At 44.4% G+C, this 19,347-nt stretch overlaps 1 protein-coding gene across 2 annotated transcripts; it reads left to right on the forward strand.

Moving 5' to 3' along the window:
- Positions 1-1,660: 1,660 nt before the first annotated feature.
- usp33 (ubiquitin specific peptidase 33) lies at positions 1,661-19,157 on the forward strand. Of its 2 annotated transcripts, XM_084480485.1 has the most exons (24): positions 1,661-1,770; positions 4,542-4,637; positions 4,810-4,863; positions 5,038-5,100; positions 7,366-7,515; positions 8,146-8,257; positions 8,701-8,770; positions 9,658-9,771; positions 10,016-10,094; positions 10,873-11,356; positions 11,481-11,621; positions 12,363-12,478; positions 12,948-13,120; positions 13,847-13,917; positions 14,113-14,146; positions 14,263-14,308; positions 14,462-14,642; positions 14,781-14,907; positions 15,121-15,290; positions 16,008-16,092; positions 16,184-16,292; positions 16,789-16,891; positions 17,447-17,515; positions 17,782-19,157. In XM_084480485.1, the coding sequence occupies exons 2-24, from the start codon at positions 4,557-4,559 to the stop codon at positions 17,937-17,939; spliced, it is 2,790 nt and encodes a 929-aa protein (XP_084336611.1). In that variant the 5' UTR covers positions 1,661-1,770; positions 4,542-4,556; the 3' UTR covers positions 17,940-19,157. The 2 variants fall into 2 exon arrangements, with proteins under 2 accessions (XP_084336611.1, XP_084336610.1); XM_084480484.1 differs by lacking the exons at positions 16,008-16,092; positions 16,184-16,292; positions 16,789-16,891; positions 17,447-17,515; positions 17,782-19,157 and having other exon boundaries at positions 12,366-12,478; positions 15,121-15,362.
- The last annotated feature ends 190 nt before the right edge of the window (positions 19,158-19,347 follow it).

Genomic DNA, 19,347 nt, shown 5'->3' on the forward strand with positions numbered 1-19,347 from the left:
TTATGTGAGTGTCCTTTGATAGAAAGGGCCTAGCCATCCGTCAGCTTTTAGTTTGAGCCACTTTAGATTTTAGATATTATGGCTGACTAATCAGGGCATCTCTTCCAAGGGCCTTGCTCTGGAAGCTGAGGGCCTCACAGAAGTACCCGGCTCTGGCAAGGAAGGGGGAGCTTTTTGTTGGGACCTTGAAGAAGGCGAAGAGGGCCGGTTCCAGAGCCACCTCCTTAGAAAAGCCACCCAAAAGGGCGGCAGTGGAGGCTCTGGACCCCTCCAGCCAAACAACGACCAAGAGGCGGCTCCGTAATCATATCCCCAGGAAAAAAAAAATTCATAACAACAATTACAAAACATAAACAGTCATACTTATCACCAGCAACCCTGGAACCAACACATGCGCCACGCACACATACAACATAAGTGTCTCCACAACACAACTCATGTATTTCATCTTGTGTTCCACAGACAAGCTCAGGGTAGATGTCTGTGTGACAAGCCAGGGGGAGTCCTCTGTAAAGGCAAAGCGAAATGCAGGTCTACAAAACCAATAAAGGAGGATGAGGGTGGTCAACCCCTCTCCGAGGACAAAGTCCAGATATTGGTAAAGATTATTATTATAGCCTACCATATTCTATATATTATATTGTACCTAATTAAATATTTCTTACTCTGTGTACTTTTGTTTTTAGTTACTAAGAATATTAAGAATTACATCGCCAAGAACTACTGTTCTACTGTGCATTTGATAAATAAAACTCTTGAATCTTGAGTCTTGCCTGTGCATCAAATAGATCCCTTTTTCAAATTCACAACAACTAATGAGCCACTAATGGCTACATGTTGAATCATTTGCTCCTCCTATTTTTTCTTTAATTTTACAAACAGGGAGCCGGCAAAGCAAAAGGGGCACAGACCCTGTCCAGAAATCTCCTGTGAGCTGTCATGCTCATCAAACAACTGCAGCTGACACTCACACGCATAAACATCTCCCACCTCAAAATGAATGAAAAAATGGTCTGGTCCCCCCTTACCTTCAACCTCAGTGGGTTGAATGAATCATCAACTACCTCCTGAAAGAGCCTGAGGGTAGAGAAAAAAACAGTTCAAGCAGGGCCACCTTTAAACCTTTTATTTAGGGGGGGGGGGGGGGGGGGGTTCAAATATTTTATTAACTCCAATTTGATGTCTGTATAAAAACATTCTGGAGTTCAGCATTTATTTGTGGTGGAATGCTGCGGTAAGTATGATGACCACTAGGATGCGCTGGGGTTAGGTTGTTAGTGGTTGTGAATATCCTGCCTACAACACATTTGAACCACCAGGCGGCCTTCGATTATCTTTCTTTGACATAAGGCTAAATCTTATATTTAAAAGACGGCAAATTAAAGATTTTTTTTATTTATAAACTCTACTGAATTTATTTATAAACTCTAAGCATACGTTAAAGAATCTTATAGAAGCATCATTTTTTTTTATTTATAAGGATTTGTACAAATAATTAAATGTTAATATGAATAAAAATATCTTGCTGACAATTATCTGAGTCTATAACATAGCTAATGCGAAATAATAAATCTGCCAGCGAGCAGCACATGGACATTTTCTGTCACAGACCGGAAGGGGGCGGAGTCAACTCGAGCGTCACCTGGAAGTCCAGCAGAGCGAACGGTAGACGTGAAGGGTCGCTCTTTACAACATGCATCTATAGTCTTGGCACATTTGGACAATCATATCAACCCCGATCAAATTCAGCAATCACTTACACATCTGCAGGTAAGGGATGCGCTTATAACCAAGTTTGGCTGATGTAGTAGCAACAACTGCTAGTCGTTATATCGCAGAGTCACTAATCCATGCTATGCATGCACGGTTATATCAAGCTAATACCTAATGTTATGGCTAATAACGCCTGCAATGGCTAGCTGAAAGTAGCTTATAGAGGTTGCACAATTGCAGTGGGATAACCAAGGCTTTGTTATTCCCTGCAGATACGTAGTCTTGTTTATATTACCATGGATAGATGGCCGATCACTGAAAATCGCTAGCCGTGGGCTAACATGGGCAGCGGTCGACATTGGCCAGGGCTAGTACGTCCATGACGCCGTCAAGCGCCTCTCTGACAGCTCTGTACGGGGAGCAAAACGCCAAAAGGCAGTGTGTGGTCATATTTGTCATATTTGTTGCGCAGGCAGTAGGAGTACTACCCGATGTGCTAGCTGTCGAATTCAATTGTTATTGGGTACCAACGTGACGATACATGTCAGTGTTTGGCTGGCATCCGCTAGCAACCGATGTTAGCCTGGTGACGAGGTACTGTGAACACTGAACATGCGCTGTCGTCTCCTGCATTAGGTGTCCTTACAAGTTGAGCCTGGGACTAGCACAAGTGCCAAAGTAGTACCGTGGCCCTTCTTTGTTGTTAACATTAACATTCTTCGTATGTAAAGAACAATTAAGCTGTTCTTCCCAAAGCTGGTCCTACAATGCCATAGGGACACGAGAATAAATATTATATCCCCAGGCGTTCCGTGTCAAAGCTCAATAGAGTGAAGGACGGTCTCCTTCCAAGCGAAGATGCGTTTACAGCCATTGACCTCTTGGTTAATGGCTTGGGTTGGTTAGAGGCTTTAATGCTAAAGCCTCTGCCATATGTGTAGCATTGATTGACATACTTGGTTGAAACAGAATTGTTATAAACACGTGTATCTGAGTGTGTGTGTGTGTGTGTGTGTGTGTGTGTGTGTGTGTGTGTGTGTGTGTGTATACAGCTCTGAAGTGCAATAAAGACAAAATGTAGCATGCAAACCAGTTAACAAGTGAGAGGACTGTCCAATAGACGCAGATGACACCATACGGCCTTCCTCTGATCCAGTCTTCAGCTAAGTCAGTGATGTTTGCTCTCCAGGAACAGTGATCAGCCTCAAGGCCATGGCTTCCGTGGCAAAATAAATAAATATGATTGGCAACATCAGGCCTTGGGGAGATGTCAATCATTCATTGGAAAGAATGAACACCTAGTAGGCCAGAGTTTGAAGAATGTTCACAATAATGATTTCAGTGGGTGAGCTGTCCTGTTGCTATTATATTATATTGCTATTATATTATATTACAAATATAAAATCCCATATTGATCTGTGAAGAATCGTGTGTATGATGATTGTGTTAATGAGGTGGTTTCATGTGGCCTGGCACTACTGCACATTGATGGAGTGTGTATAACACACTCCTTGGGAGACAGATCCATAGTGACCACACATATTACCTCTGTGTTGCGTTGCCTTGCCCTCACCTGTTAATCCTCCTCACACACCTCCAACAGGCCCCTAGTCTCCTTGGCAGCACAGCTGCCTTGGTCCCCCGGTGCGATGCTCACTGAAATCAGGGCTCATGATGAGTCATGACTCAACTCCCCAGTGATGGCTGTGTCTCTTGCTGGTAGCCACTGCTCTTCCGGCCCACAACTCGTCCTCACACACATCCATTGGCTCCTCTCATCTCTGCATCGCAGCCTTTATCTTGATGAGATGGGTCTTCTACCGCTGACTGGAGGGTTAGTTTAGATACATAACCCTGTAGGGAGTCCTCCACTATGCTCCATTTACTGTAAGAACCTGGTGCATGCAAGGCTGGGGGATCTTTGGTTTTCAGCCCTGGAGGGCTTCGACGGGAGGTTGTAATGCAAGTCATCATTTAAGGGTCATTAGATGATTTTAAATAAAAGTCAAAATAGTAAACCATGAGTGTGTGGTGGTTACTTATGTCTACATATTCCCTGGTTAAGGAGTGCTGAATATTTGTTTAACCAAAATGCTTTGGAACCTCTGATTTAAACGACAGATTTCCATCGCCAGCATTTCTTTTTAGATTTCCCCATTTGACAGTGATGAGGAATGGTATATTAGCCCCAAGGCATATTGTGGCTCAGCAAGTCCTTCCTGCTGACGTTGTGTTGTTTTTTTTGTTTTTTTACAATGTCCTAACTACAGTGCAATGTTCTTCTGGTGACTGCAACACAGTGACACAGTTGTTTTGAAGTCTATCTCCCATCTCAAGCTTCAGCCAAAGATGGTGTTCTGTCAGAATTGAGTACAGGATGTGGTTCCTGTTGTTGACACCACATATAAAAGGGAGTCAAGCTATTCTGCTATGTTCTTTATTCCTCGTTGTAATACGTGTTTGCTAATACAAATGGACATCTATTCTAGTGAAGTCAAGTGCAAGCCATGGTTTTCAAATATGCATGCCTGTGTGTGTACTGTGTAATTGTACATTAAGGATCGCAAAGTGGATTGGTATTGCTGAAACTGTATTCATTGAAGTTTCTACCCTTTACATATATTCTTTACTTGGTTCTTTTATCATCTTTCTACATTTTCATTTGGATTTCAATTCAATGAAGATTATAACATGGTCGGTACAACTCAAACTTTACTCCCAGCGAGGCAGTCTGTTTCTGTGCACGACAATTGAACCATTTTTCTTCTGCCTCACTCGGGACCTCTTTGTCATCCTAACGGATGGCCTGGTTGTGTTTTTTGCTCCAGGGCTGTCGGTGAGCCATGCCACCTGCACAGGGCGACTGCCCCCATCTGGAGTGCGTTGGGGAGATCACGAAAGAGGAACTCATTCAAAAGTCCCATGTGAGTTTCCTTTCAGTGGCTGTACCTCGTGGTTCTGCTTCTGTAGTCCACACACACATACACTGTTTGCTGCTACTTGTTGTTGTCCATTCTGCTCATTGGAGCTTGTTGTACTTAAAAGAATACGCAATTGTGGAATGTGATCCTTATCCTAATGTTTTTTTCTTTTTAGGGCCAGTGTCAAGACTGTAAAGTTGGTGGACCAAATCTCTGGGCGTGTCTGGAGGTAAATCACATTTTGTATTTTTTATTTAATATATATATTTTTTGAGCTGAAAGAAAAGGCATCAGTGTGGTACATCACACCACAGTGTTGTTGTTTGTTTTGCGAGCAGTGTGGTGAAATGTTCTATAACAACCCCTCTCTTTGTCTGTCTGCCGTGTTTTTTTTCCTCTGCAGAACGGCTGTGTGTATGTCGGCTGTGGGGAGTCGCATGCCGACCACAGCACCGTCCACTCGCAGGTAAGACATCTCAGACTTCAGCCATCTTGATGTTGATGTTCTGCTGTGGGATGACAAGACGGTCCAAAGTCCACTTGTTTACTGTCCGCAGAAGAACTCAACTGTATGTCGTAGTAGTGTTGTTTATGTAGCATGAGAAGTTCCACATACATAAAAAAAGAAGGGAATAATACACAATACAATATAAAAAGAGGGACTATTAGCCTCCAGCAATGTATCCATCATTTTATGACTCTGCCCGGGCATTAGAGAGATACTAGTGGTTCAGGCAACACACACACACACACACACACACACACACACACACACACACACACACACACACACACACACACACACACAGTGTAAGTCTAGTCTGAGTAGTTCAAAGGTTGGATTTGGGGTTCTTGGCAGAATTTGTCGGCATTGGATCATCCATAATGAATTCTGTCTCCTCAGGGAGCTCCTCCAGGAAGACTTGCTAGCACATTGACACAGTATTCCACACCCTCCTCCTCATTCCCTCTGCTCTCTAACACATAGCTCAGAGCCTGTTTTCTTCATACGGTAGCCTGGCCATCTTTCCCTCCTCAGGGTTACACTTTTTAAATACTTGTTTCACAAAAAGTCAACATTGCGTCTTTGTAATGCAACACAGTGCTGTTGTGTGCTGCACAGCTCTCTGTGTACCTCTCGTTAACTGCATGCGTTTTGGTGCACGTTCTGGTTCTTTTAAACACTGCAGGGTGTGTGGACCCAAAACCCTTCTGCAACACAAGGTTGCAAGGCCTACACTGCATTGCAGCATAGGCTTTGGATTGACTTCTTTTGAACTGCCAAGTACCCAGAATGTATAAGGCGGGAGGAACATGATCACAGCCATATCTTTTCAGTTAACCTGCCACTATTTGCGAGCACATGTCTTTACAGTAACACAAGTTACACACTCCCAAGTGACTCGTAAAGTCCTTGGCTGATATTCAAAAGCTTCTTAGTTCTGTTCATTGAAACTTCCAATTATGAGCAGTCTGTGAGCACAGGGTGAAATAACGCAATCTGTCTCATCTTTTAAAAGACGCAATGCCAGATTTACTTTTGTGCAGCATTTAATTATTGACTCTCCTGACTACCGTAATGATGAAGAACCTTAGGGTTGGCTCAGACGGTGATACACTTAGACTAATGGAGCATTTAATCTCTCCTCTTTTGAGGATAGGTCAATGCCTGAGAACAACGCTACAGTGTTCAGTTGAATCCGGAGTGGCCTATAATTAGTCATCTGAAAATGCAAATTGCATTTTGAACATCCCCATTGTTGAAAGAGACTACCGCAAAACATGAGGCAGCGGCTTTCAACATTTCTGTTGTTTTTGTTGCTAGGCGCATATGCACCCACAGTCTTCTGCTCTGTTTCTTACAGGTTGTGGTTATGCAAAATTCAAAGATTGAAGAAGTTAACATTAGATGCTGCTTACGGCTCCTTCATTAATGATTGAAACAAGGAGATGGCGGGGGGGGGGGGGTGCTCTTTCTTGCTAGCTCCGCCCAGCTCCTCTCTCCTCATGGTCGCCTGGCAGAGTGAGTTGCCAACAATGCAGACCCTGTTGAATAATGCATGTCGTGCTGCTTCTACACTCTTCCCCTGCTCACATTCTGGTCCGCCTGTCTGACTTCCATCTGTCTGTCAGTCTGTCTGTCTGGACCCATAGTGGACCAGCAGAAAGACCAGGTTCAGCACTTCTGCAACCCCCACCACCCCACCCATCTCCTTTTGTCATTTGAGAAACCCGAGTCTGAACCGGGGTGACACATTGTCTGGTTGCGGTCAATCGATGCAGTAATATTGGCAATATTAGGCTCCACACATGTAAATGTGGCTATATATATATATAGGCCTTCAAGCCAAAGCTTGATTTAAGGCACATTTGAAATAATGAACATAAAAGCTCTGATGCTTTTATTTATATGAACTGTAGTGCAGAAGACATGTAATTGAGGAGCAGGTATGGGATTTGGCATCTTGCCTGTGGAAGCTTAAAGGTAGGATTAGGACAAATGGGCTCAAAACCAGAACATTTTGGCCGGGAGTCAAACCCACTAATTACTGTCTACTACCCTGCCACCAAAAATCCCATCCCGATTTCTAAAGGCGTTTATTTTTGATGTTCCCTAACGATCCACTCTAAACCGACCAAAGTAAGCCGCATGGGTGTCATTGAAACATGGTGTGGTTGGTTATAGGCAGAACATTTCTAAAGCATTCCACCCCGTGTGTCCGATGTGCAGGAGACGCGGCACAACCTGACGGTGAACCTGACCACGCTCCGGGTGTGGTGCTACGCCTGCAGCAAGGAGGTGTTCCTGGAGCGCAAGCTAGGCCCCGGCTCGCCCCTCGCCGACGGCAGGACCCTCCCCTCTCCTCAAGGCGCTCCTCCGGTAAGTAACCCATCTCACTCACCGCCGTGCTCCACACTGTAAACCGATTTCTCTACCCTTGATGAGATTTCTCTGTGGCTGCCAAGGAGGACTGAAATGCTTGTTTACCATTAGGTAATTTATTATTTTTTTCATAAAGAAGAGAAAGTCAGAGTTCTGAAAGAATTTTAGTATACACTGTTGAAAATTGATAAGATAAAAGGAAATAATAAAAAATACATAAAGGTAATATCTAGAATTGAAAATCCAAAATGTCCATTTTATCAAGATGGAGTCAATACAGGCTGCTGATCATTATTTTGATGATTGTCAGGGTTTGCTAACTGTGCAGGCTCATTGCACAGTGTGGAGCAACACCATGCACAGTTCTTACTTTCTGTTGAAATGCCCATCATTCATGAATATTTATGGTATTTTGTTTTTCTGTTGTGTGTTTTGTCATAGTGCGGTTATATAACTCTTATAACGCTATCAAAACTATTTCTGTAGGTTGTTAACAGCAATCTGTCCCTAGATGCTGCAAGATAAAGATAACATTTACACTTGCATTTGGCAGCATGTGGATATTAGCATATCTTCCCTACATCTTCTGATCAAGGTGTGTGTGTGTGTGTGTGTGTGTGTGTGTAGGAGAATGGTGGCCGGGCCCCTGGGAGCCCCACATCCCTGCGGGTGCCCCCTAACGGTGCCTGTGAAGACCTGGACATGGAGACGGAGGAGGAAGACGAGCTACGGACTAGAGGTCAGGACTGCAGCAGACCTCCATACTGATTAGTTCTTTATGTTACCCCCTCTATCCCCTAGACTGGAGGGTCGTAACATACTGTAATGGTCTCCAAAATACTATTTTGCTGAAAAATTTTACAGTTTGACTACTACTACATCAACTTGTTGTAGAGAGTGTGTTGTACTCATTCTGGGTGCTGTGTTTCAGCTGTAGCATTAATGATTTGCAATTCAAGAAAAGGTGAGGCTTTAGGCAAGATGATAGACCACGGTCCTATAGCTACAATAATGATGATTTGTTTTCATATTGCACTTTAGGGTTTTTCATTGTGCTTTCATTTGGTGAAGTGTGTTGAGTCATGGCTGAAGAAAGACCATGCAGCCCTTGTGTGTATCCAACTAGCGGATTGGATTTAAGAAGTTTGACTTGGTGTTTTTCTTCCTCTTTACATTTCTTAGGCTTGACCGGGTTGAAGAACATTGGCAACACCTGCTACATGAACGCTGCGCTCCAAGCCCTGTCCAACTGGTGAGACCCATGTTATGCTGTCGGGTTAATTTCAAATGTTGCCCAACTGGGAGTTACTGCAGGGCAGCGTTGGAGCTGGGCTGTGTTTGTCTTTTTAAATGTATTTCCCTGTAGGATCTTCAGTTTCCAATGAACCAGCCAACTCTTTCTTCCTGGGCTGTCTGTTTCATCTCCTTCTTGGCCTGCCGGGCCTCTCCCAGGCAGCACGTTTTTGATCATACATTTATTTTTATTTGTTATTACCTGGAGTGACCCAGGGCCTCCCCTCGAACATGTGTGCAAGGACCTGTTGAGTATTGGTAATGAGTTTGTAAAGACAGGTGTGTTTTGCACAGCCTGAATAGAAGATTAAAATGGTAGCGGGATCTGTGCCAGAATTGGCTCTTATGAAATTCAAAGCTGTCTAAAAATAGGATACCGTGGAAACAAAGTCACAAGAAACAATTTTTTCGGCACTTTTGCATTCTTGTGTGTGTGTGTGTGTGTGTGTGTGTGCATGCGCGGTGCACAGTTTCGTCCCATTCGACAGCTTGTAAGGCTCTGAGAAAGTCCACACTGCGATTTGTATTCCATTTAGATCCTTATTTTTTCTGATTTTCCATTTGATTTCCTTTCCGTTAGCGACGACTCATTCAGTGGAATACAATCTGAAGCTCAGTGTTTCTGATCTCAATCATGCAATGTGATACAGATTTTGCTTTGTCGTAAAAATATGATAAAAAATGTTCGGTGGATTAAGATGATGTTCCTCTATCATGGACATAAATACTGCATAGTTTTCTAAGTTTTAGAATCCTGTAACTTTTGTGCTAAGGATGCAGTGAAAAAAATGTTGTATGCTTCGTAGACACATTTAAACCTTTTTGTTGATCTTCTGTTTGGCACAGTCCGCCTTTGACACAGTTCTTCCTTGAATGTGGTGGCCTTGTGAGGACTGACAAGAAGCCTGCACTGTGCAAAAGCTACCAGAAACTAGTGTCAGACCTCTGGCACAAGAACAGGTCAGTCTCTATCTCTCTCTCTCGCTCTTGCTCTTGCTCTCTCATATTGCGTCCACATTTTTCAAGGATACACTCTTGACAAGTGGATAAACAAAGGGCTTGTGCATCGGTGACATGATGTGGCCTTTATCCGTGTCTAGTAATCTCGACCGTCTGTAGTCTTCACTTTTGGCACAGAGATGCTCCATGTGAAACGCTTGACTGCGCCATCTGTGCTCAGAGTATTGCCGTTGCTGTGTTGCAGGCCTTCCTATGTGGTCCCGACCAATCTGTTCCAAGGGATCAAGTCCATCAACCCCATGTTCAGAGGGTACTCCCAGCAGGTGGGTGCAGTACAGGCACAAAGGAAAGGGCAAGGTGGCCTTCACTTGAGTGGCTCGTAACGTGGGGTCTGTGTGGTACGCAAAGGTTTTACCAGGATTCGCTCCAGTAACTGGAGCTGCTAGTGATGTTGGGCATTGGCACTGTCAACACTTCTGTCTGCTCTGTTTGTATTTTTGCCGCTGTGCTTTGTGAATATACAATGTTTATTAGTATGAGAAGGGGAAGCCTTCTTTTGTGAAGTATCTTTTGTCCATGTATCTAACTATACTTTAGTTTAAGATTGAGTCTCTCAGTCCCGATAAGAGGATTCCTCTGAAAGATAATTAATTGTGCAACTGCAAAGCCAGAGACGCACGCACGCATGCACAAATGCACATACACACACAAAAGCAAAACAATTCAAAAGCTGTTTTATGAAAGCCTTGATAGTACTCCTGGTTGGACCCGGTTCCATTTCGCTAAGCACGGCATGTTAACTTGTTATGCCTTGTCAGTTTGAACTGCTGCAGAGATGGTGTTTATTTGAAAGATGAAATACTCAAGGTTCTAGAAGAGAATTTACTTTCGCAGGCTTGGAAGACTAGGTTACATTAAGTAAGATCATCCTGATTTTGCATTTCACAATCCTTTGCGGCGAATCTTTTACTTTTGGAGATGATTGCTTTGGGAAAGATAAGCCTCATTTCTTTTTTTACTTCTCTGAATGTGAAAAGCAATTTGAAAATACAAATTTGTTGTTCAACAGCAATGGAATTGTTTCACCTCGCATGCATTCAGGACTCACAGGAGTTCCTGCGCTGCCTGATGGACCAGCTCCACGAGGAGCTCAAGGAGACCCAGGCGGAGCCCGACGACCAATCCAATGGCATCGCCGGGGACGACTGCCCCGAGGACGACAACCGCAGCCAATCGGACAACGACTTCCAGTCGTGCGAGTCCTGCGGCAGCAGCGAGCGCGCCGACAACGAGGCGCAGGGCGGTGTGGGCGTGGGCATGTCCGTGACGGTGGGCGGGGACGGCCGGCCGGCGGACGAGGCCAACGAGGCTGAGATGCTGGTCCCCGAGCGAGACGAGGTCCAGGCGAACCGCTCGTGGCAGAAGGAGAAGAACATGATCAACGACTTGTACCGCTCCGGGGTCAACGCGGGCGGGGACATGGGGGCCGACCTGGACAAGGACATCGACACCGCCGCCACGACCAATGAGAACGTGTCCTTCATCGGCAGCCAGGGTGCGCTCAAGGTCCAAGGCAACAACACAGGTGAGCTATGGTGGTCCGATGGTTGTGTGTTTACCGTTGACTGCGCCGCTTTTGAGGTCTTCATACGTGTTATGATCTTGATCTTGAAGCTCAACAAAGACCCCGTCACTCCTCCCTGTTGCAGATTCATTCCAGGACATCCAGGTGTCCAGCACTACACGATCACAGAGTCCCGTCCCCATGGAAGGACACCATCCCAAACTATCCAGCAGCCCGCCGAAAGCTGCCTCCGTTTGGCCAAACCTCAACTCTGCACACAAAAAAGGTACGAGGCGCCAGTTCCATTTTTGCAAAGTGGGGCGTGAGAGCTTCAGAATCATTTCCTTAAGAAGTTAAAGAGTAACCATGTTTTAAAATCGAACAAAGGGGATAGCGCCATCTCTGGTGAACCATGGAATATTGCATTCAATTTCTGTTAGGCGCCAATTAGTTGCCATTTACAATTTACTTGACTTGGCAGTCATATCAACCAATGCTACAATTATTGCATAACCTAGGTTTTGTAGTGTTCCTCAGGTTGGAAGTCATGTTTGGTTGCGCACTTCAAAGATATGGTTCACTTTATAGTTTTTATATGCTATCCAACTGAAATGGAAGGACTATCTGAATGTCCGTCCTTTAAATTTCTTGACAACCGTTCAGCCGGAAGACTTCAAACTTAGTGGGTGTTTTGCAGAGGACCGAAGGAAGTGCAGTGTTGAGTTTGAAGTTGTGTGGATGAGCGGCCCTTCAGAAAGCTGTAATACCAAAGGTCAAGCAATGGGACAGTTTATTTTTCAGATTTATATTTCAAGAACAGTACACATCCAATAACATTTCAGTTTGCACTTCAATTTAAATGTCAGTTAGCCAAGCGGCTAACTTACATGTGTATTCGCCCGGGAAGGTCAACAACATAACAATTGCACTCAAATAAAATCCAAGTAAAAAAAATCCAGAAAAAACTAGCTACGGACCCATTCCAACAACTGTCCCTGAATGTCTGTTGTTGTTGCCTTCCGAACAGCAGTGACTTCATTCAACCCACCAAAGAACAAGCGTCAGAAGAAGTACCGTAGTGTGGTGACGGACATCTTTGACGGCACCATCGTCAGTGCAGTGCAGTGCCTCACCTGCGACCGGGTAAGAGCTGGCATTGCAACATGATCCCAAAAAGGATGGCTTTGGTCACGCCTGTGCATAGGCTCCATTCATAATAAATAGACACCTACATGCACTGGTGAGCAAGGGAACTCGAAGAATGAATCATTACCTCGACTTGTAGCCATAATGGGTCCTGGTAATGTACATGTATTATTAACCATGGTAATTGTGAAGGGAATTCTGCCCAGTACCAATATGTATTAGAATGAATATATTAGATAAGATTGAATAATTTTAGTGAGATTATGTGATATGGTAATTTGAAGGACTACATGAAAATACTAAAATGTATATATTGTAGTATAGTATTGGTAATAATATTATATACTAATGGAAAATGGCTCTATTGTAATGGGGACAAGAAAATCATTGCTAATCTTTCAAATCTGTCCAAATTTAAAATGGTGAACCACACTCCTAACTTCTTGTCCCTTTGTACATATGGCAGGTGTCTGTGACTCTGGAGAACTTCCAGGACATCTCCCTGCCCATCCCAGGGAAGGAGGACCTGGCCAAGCTCCACTCCTCCACCCACCAGACGTCTCTGGTCAAGGCGGGCTCCTGTGGGGAGGCCTATGCACCTCAGGGCTGGATCTCCTTCGTCATGGAATACATCAAGAGGTACCTTCATCCACCGGTGCCCTTGTTGTTGTTGTTGTTGTTGTTGTTGTTGTGCCGCCTCAGTGCGCTTCGTATTTGCACCAATCAAGGCACGCGTTTTCACCCATCATTGCAAGCTGCTGAACATGGGTGCAGCTCATCATGCTCATTAGGGGCTTGTTAATTATTAAGTACACAATGGTAATGTGGATATACTGAGGTTATGGTACACTTTAAAATTATGTGAAATGACTCCGAGCCAAGTAGTATCCAAGTAAAACATGGTCATGGTCATGGCATGGGAACAATGTGACAACATTTCTTTATTAAATTAAATTAAATATATTATCGTTACATTTTGTTGAATGGGTGAATAGTGTTTAATTAAGCTTACGCTTCAGAAAGTCTGCGTCTAATTACACTTGTCTGTAAGTAAATACCTGTCATATCATAATGGTTACTCCCACCCATGAGTTACCTTCTTACCCAACTTTGACACCACTTACAAATAGAGTCCATTACCTGCCATTCATCTTCCTGAATGGAGCTTAAAGAGATTAAACATAATGTCAGAGTAGTGAGATGATGGCCCGGGCTAGCCTGCTTATTAACTCCCAAAGAAAGCACTTAGAATTCCACTGTGTCTTGACCAGGAAACTTCCACTTTTTCTTATTGGAACTAATTACCAATGATTCAGCTCTGGAGGGTTGAGTTCTCAGTACTTGTGGCTTTTTGTTCTGTTCTAGCTGGTTCTGGGGTCCAGTAGTCACGCTACAGGATTGTCTCGCAGCCTTCTTTGCCAGGGATGAACTAAAAGGTAAGAAAATAGAGGTTTGTTTTAATGAATACCGTCGTAGATTATGGGTTTTAATTGTGTGTGACAGGGGGAGCCATATGGCTGGTGCTGCCCGTCAGACGGCTGGTCGTAGCAGCTTTGTTTTCCTTCCTCTGGGGGATTAATAAAGTGTCATCTTATATTAAACACTTGACTCATTGTTTCTGTGTATTTTAGGAGACAACATGTACAGCTGTGAGAAATGCAAGAAGTGAGTGTTTTTCCAGCACAAATGAAACAATCATGTCTGAAACAATGAAACTGAATCTCCGACATCCACTCTTAACATTTCACTGTACCGTTTCCTTTTTTCTTGTCCTTATTTAGGTTACGAAACGGAGTCAAATTCTGCAAAGTACAGAATTTGCCGGAGGTATGCAAAACCTCTAGAGTCATGCTTTTTTTTTGTTTTGTTTTGTTGCTGCAACAAAAAACCCACACTGGGTCATTTCACTGTTTCACATCATTTTATTGTTTCCCTAAAACCTAAAAACCTCCTTCCTCTTGCAATCTGCACCTGCCACAGATCTTGTGCATCCACCTGAAGCGCTTCCGACACGAGCTGATGTTCTCCACCAAGATCGGCACCCACGTGTCCTTCCCTCTGGACGGCCTGGACCTGCAGCCCTTCCTGGGCAAGGACAGCGCCGCGCAGACCACCACGTACGACCTGCTGTCCGTCATCTGTCACCACGGCACCGCCAGCAGTGAGTGTGCACGGCGACGCGCGCGCATGATTGGGATGCGGCACCGCTCCTCGTAACGGGGGCGTTTGTTCGTTTGACTCACATCGGTGCAGGGGGGGGGTTTCTAAACTCCTTTTCTCCTTGTCGTCTCACCCCCAGGCGGCCACTACATCGCGTACTGCCGGAACGACCTCAACAACCTGTGGTACGAGTTTGACGACCAGAGCGTGACCGAGGTCTCAGAGTCCTGCGTCCAGAACGCCGAGGCCTACGTGCTCTTCTACAAGTGAGCATTGTTTTCAGCAGACCTGATCTGTTAGCTCTACCGTAGACAAAAGAGTGATTGTTTAACATTAGCAGGCACCGCAGTGCACAACCAAACTCGTATATTGGATTGAATCCGGCAGCGATTTCGCCCTGCTACCCTAGGCTCTGAACGGATTTTACGTGCCGCTGACACCTCATTGTATGTGTGCGTGCATCCCCCGTCCCGTCGCAGGAAGAGCAGCGAGGAGGCGCTGAAGGAGCGGCGCAGGGTGACGGGGCTGATGAACATGATGGAGCCCAGCCTGATGCAGTTCTACGTGTCACGCCAGTGGCTCAACAAGTTCAGGACCTTCGCAGAGCCCGGGCCTATCTCCAACACGGACTTCCTCTGCTCACACGGGGGTAATTACAGCAACCATCAACCTTCCCAAAAAGCGATTTGTCATCCTTGTTGTTAACCCCCCCCCCCCTCCCCCCCAGCGTATCTCCACTATCTCTATCCCTCTTCACCAACAATCATGTCCTCCCCCAAAATGCCAGTGCTGCCAAGCAACCCCCTATCACCCCCGATCCTCCCCCCCCCCCCCCCCCCCCCTCCACACCCTGCTTTGTCTTTGATCCTTGCAAAGGATTTGAAAGTTCAAGGAAGGCTGTGCCCTATTCCCAGTAGAACTGGGCAGGCTTCAAAGGCTTTTTTTAATTCCATTTCTACTGAATGACTCTTTTAACTGCTAGATGGCAGGAAGAGATGAGATCCCATGATGCTATTTTTTTTCCTATTTATTTGTATTATTATATATATATTTATGTGTGTGTATTTCTTTTTTTTTTATGGAACTTGGCATGTGAAAGCTAATTTCCATGGTATCCATCTCTTTGGCTGCTCCAACGGTGTTTGGCAAGTCTTAACAGGGTCTGGGAGACTACTCAATGTCTAGGTTTTCATACTGGCTCCAATTGGATGTGTGAGCTTGGCTTTTAGCGAATCCCATCGAGGCTGATGCAAACGCACACGGCATGAGCCCCTAATGGCATTCAGATCACGATCCCATCGGTTCTCATTTCATGTGTTTGCATGCGTAGTCCTGGCTTGAGGATTAATCAATCACTGTTCTCCAGGGGTGCCGCCCCCCAACAAGGCCACGTGTATCGACGACCTGGTGGTGATGCTGCCACAAAATGTGTGGGATCACCTGTACAGCAGGTAGCCAACCGATTCCACTCATAAGTACACACGTATAGTGGCTCAGAGCAGCCCGGGCCAAGTGGGTAATGCAACCGCTGCTCCCCCCTAGGTACGGAGGAGGGCCTGCCGTCAACCACCTCTACGTCTGCCACACGTGCCAGACGGAGATCGAGAGGCTGGAGAAGCGCCGCAAGACGGAGCTGGACATGTTCGTCCGGGTACGTCCAGTGGTCCACCTCATGCTATGAAAAGTCGATGTGTGTGTGGACAAGGGTGGCCGTTGGATTATATGTTTGCATGTTGGGACTTTCTTACTCCACTCTATTTAACCAAGGCGGGGAGTGGGGAGGCATGTGCCGGTGCTCCTCGCCTCATCAGGAGGGCAGAGAGGAGAAGTGTGCGCTCGATGAAAGGTTCATCATTAATGCATGGCGCCAGACTCAGTCAGCCTGATGCCCTCCTATGAGGAAAGGAACGGGGGGAGGAAGAGAGGGAGGCATGATCGTTTGAAAAGGAGGGCCTTTAATTGTAACTCAAAGTGCATATAATCAATAAGAGCCCCCATATGCTGTCCTCTCAATCCTTTTTACCCTCACACTTCATGTCCCGCCCTTGTTTCTCATTCTCTTCCCCCCCCCCCTTTTTTTTTTCCTTTCCACACACTCCTCCCCCACCCCTTTCTCCTCCCTGCCCTCCTGCTGTCGCTCTCTACAGCTGAACAAGGCGTTCCAGGAGGAGGAGTCTCCAGTGGTCATATACTGCATCAGCATGCAGTGGTTCCGGGAGTGGGAGGGCTTTGTCAAAGGAAAGGACAATGGTAAGTGGACAAGGGTCGTGGCAAGCTCCGCCCATTCTTTACCCTGATTTTGGGTTGTGCAGAATGGCAATGCATTACCCCCTTGACAGGCCCTCCTTCTTTGGCTATAGATTTATCCTTTTGAAAATATATGTAAATATATATACTCTATATGACACTTCCTACTTCTCTTAATAACCATAAACTGTGTATCTCTATTCCATCCATGAGGATACAATTGGTGAATTTTTTATTTTACATTGATAATCTAAATAGTTACAAAATTCTACCCAGTCCCACGAAAGAAAATTCAACATGCTCATGTAAATGTATCTTCAAAGAGCATGCCTAATTCTCCTATGTCAGGTTTGCATGCTGCTTCTGCTAAATTAAGTGTAAAAATGCTCTCACATGTCCACATTCACTTACTCTCTCCATGAATATTTATCTTGGAGAGCTTATATCGAGTATTCTCTTTTGGTCCTTCAATGGTTTACTATTGAACAAGATAGTGGAGCAGGAATCTCTGACACTGATGATGGCAAATGTTTTTTTGTCTTCTTTATTCTTTTGAAGATCCACCAGGGCAAATCGACAACTCCAAGATTGCAATGAACAAGAATGGCCATCTGACGCTTAAACAAGGTACTGTGCAATTTTGACTCATAATAACTCATAATGTGGACTCAATCTGAACTCGTACTACAGTATGTTTGAAAAATAATTGTGATTCTTAGTCTTTGATGAATGCTTTTCCTTGTTTGTGAAAGCTCCAATGATTTTCTTTTTTAAAGTAACGCTTGTATTAACTTGTCTGGGGTCTGTACCTTTTTTGTTATGGGATAATCAAAGCATGGCTGGTGTCTAGGGGGTTGTATAAGCATGTGTTTTAATTCTATTAACCCTTTCAGGAGCGGACTCGGGGCAGATCTCAGAGGAAACGTGGAACTTCCTCCACTCCATCCACGGTGGAGGTCCACTGGTGACTGTCCGGCCCAGTATCAGCCACCAGGAAGTAGAATCGTCCCAGTCCGAGGAGAAGATAGAGTGGGAGACGCGCTCTGTGTAACCATCCACCCAGGAAAAAAAACCTTCACACTCAAACAAAACCAACACTTACGAATTAACAATTAAACCACCTTTTTGTTTTGCACTTGACTTTTAATTTGAAAAGCATTGGAGCGAAGGACCTCACCTCCACCACTTTAAGGCAGATGTTGAACTCCCGACACAGCGTTTGAGCCTGTCGATTGGTTCACGTCACATTGTATATATTTGTTAATAGCGCTCTTAAATTTTTATTAGGACTGTAGTATCCACGTGTTAGAATGTTTCCAGACAGTCTGCCAAATCCGACTTTAGATGGTGGGATGGCAGACTAGCTCACATCTGGGTGAACGGGGCGTTTCATTTCGTCTCCCCCCAGAAGTTCTGCTATAACATAGTAGTGCTACTGGGTATGAGATTACCACACTGCAAACATTTAACTTTCACGTAGGTAAAGGTGCAGCTAATGATTCCATTGAAAGCCCAACATAGTTTATTCTTGACCAAATGAGCATATGTGTATTTGTCTTGTTTTGTTTATAATGATTATTCACATTGCATCTTGCTGTAGATTGAACCGAACGTTCCTGTTGCATAAGAATACTGTCCAATGAACAATGACAGACTAGCACTGATACTTGACGATAATCTTGAGGTTATTAAGGGACTAAATACTAAGTGGTCTTGGGAAATTGTTGTTTTGCAATGTTCTATTGATGGGCAAAGTGGCATGCTGACACAAATGTGTGGTTGTATTTGAATGTACCAGTACTTGTAGTACATGGGTAATGTCTGGTTGTATTTGAATGTACCAGTACTTATAGTACATGGGTAATGTGTCCAAGCACTTACTTATTTATCCCACTAGGGTATAATTTACTATGATGTGGAATTTACCTTTATAGAAAATGTGACGGTCGGTTCTGAATGCATGTTTTAACAACACTTATTCACAAGCAAGACCCCAGCTGTACTTCCCATAAGCTACAATGAAATGCTAAGCTTTCCATTAAATGTGTACATAATCGTAACACTTACATTTTCACTCAATTGTACATGCTCCAAAATACATAATCAAATGTATGTTTTCATGACAAATCTGAAGGCATTGTATATGAGCATGGTGTTGCTATGTTTGACTGAGGGATAAACAATGAATGTTGCACTATTCCATATTGCATTTAGGACAAGAAATAGATTCTCATTTTGCTCGCTGATACTATTAAAATGTTAAAGTGTGTGTTCATACATTGTGTTAGCTATTTATTTAAACGTGTAATCTCAATAATGGGCGCGAATAATAACCAAAGAGTGCAGAAAACATTTTTGCAGACTTCGTGTAATCGTGTAAACTACAAAAAGCTAATGGGTCTCAACATTGTACTATTGTCAGGGGCCAAAATGTACAGTATTGCAGTCTGATGAGCCCG

Source organism: Micromesistius poutassou, assembly GCF_964030765.1.
Source record: "Micromesistius poutassou genome assembly, chromosome: 16".
NCBI lineage: Eukaryota > Metazoa > Chordata > Actinopteri > Gadiformes > Gadidae > Micromesistius > Micromesistius poutassou.

Bases quoted from the DNA above. Each gene is read 5' to 3' on its own strand.
- usp33 (XM_084480485.1), top strand. From the start codon at position 4,557: ATGCCACCTGCACAGGGCGACTGCCCCCATCTGGAGTGCGTTGGGGAG. The intron at 7,516-8,145 runs GTAAGTAACCCA...GTGTGTGTGTAG, and splicing joins CTCCTCAAGGCGCTCCTCCG to GAGAATGGTGGCCGGGCCCC. The intron at 14,147-14,262 runs GTGAGTGTTTTT...GTCCTTATTTAG, and splicing joins AGCTGTGAGAAATGCAAGAA to GTTACGAAACGGAGTCAAAT.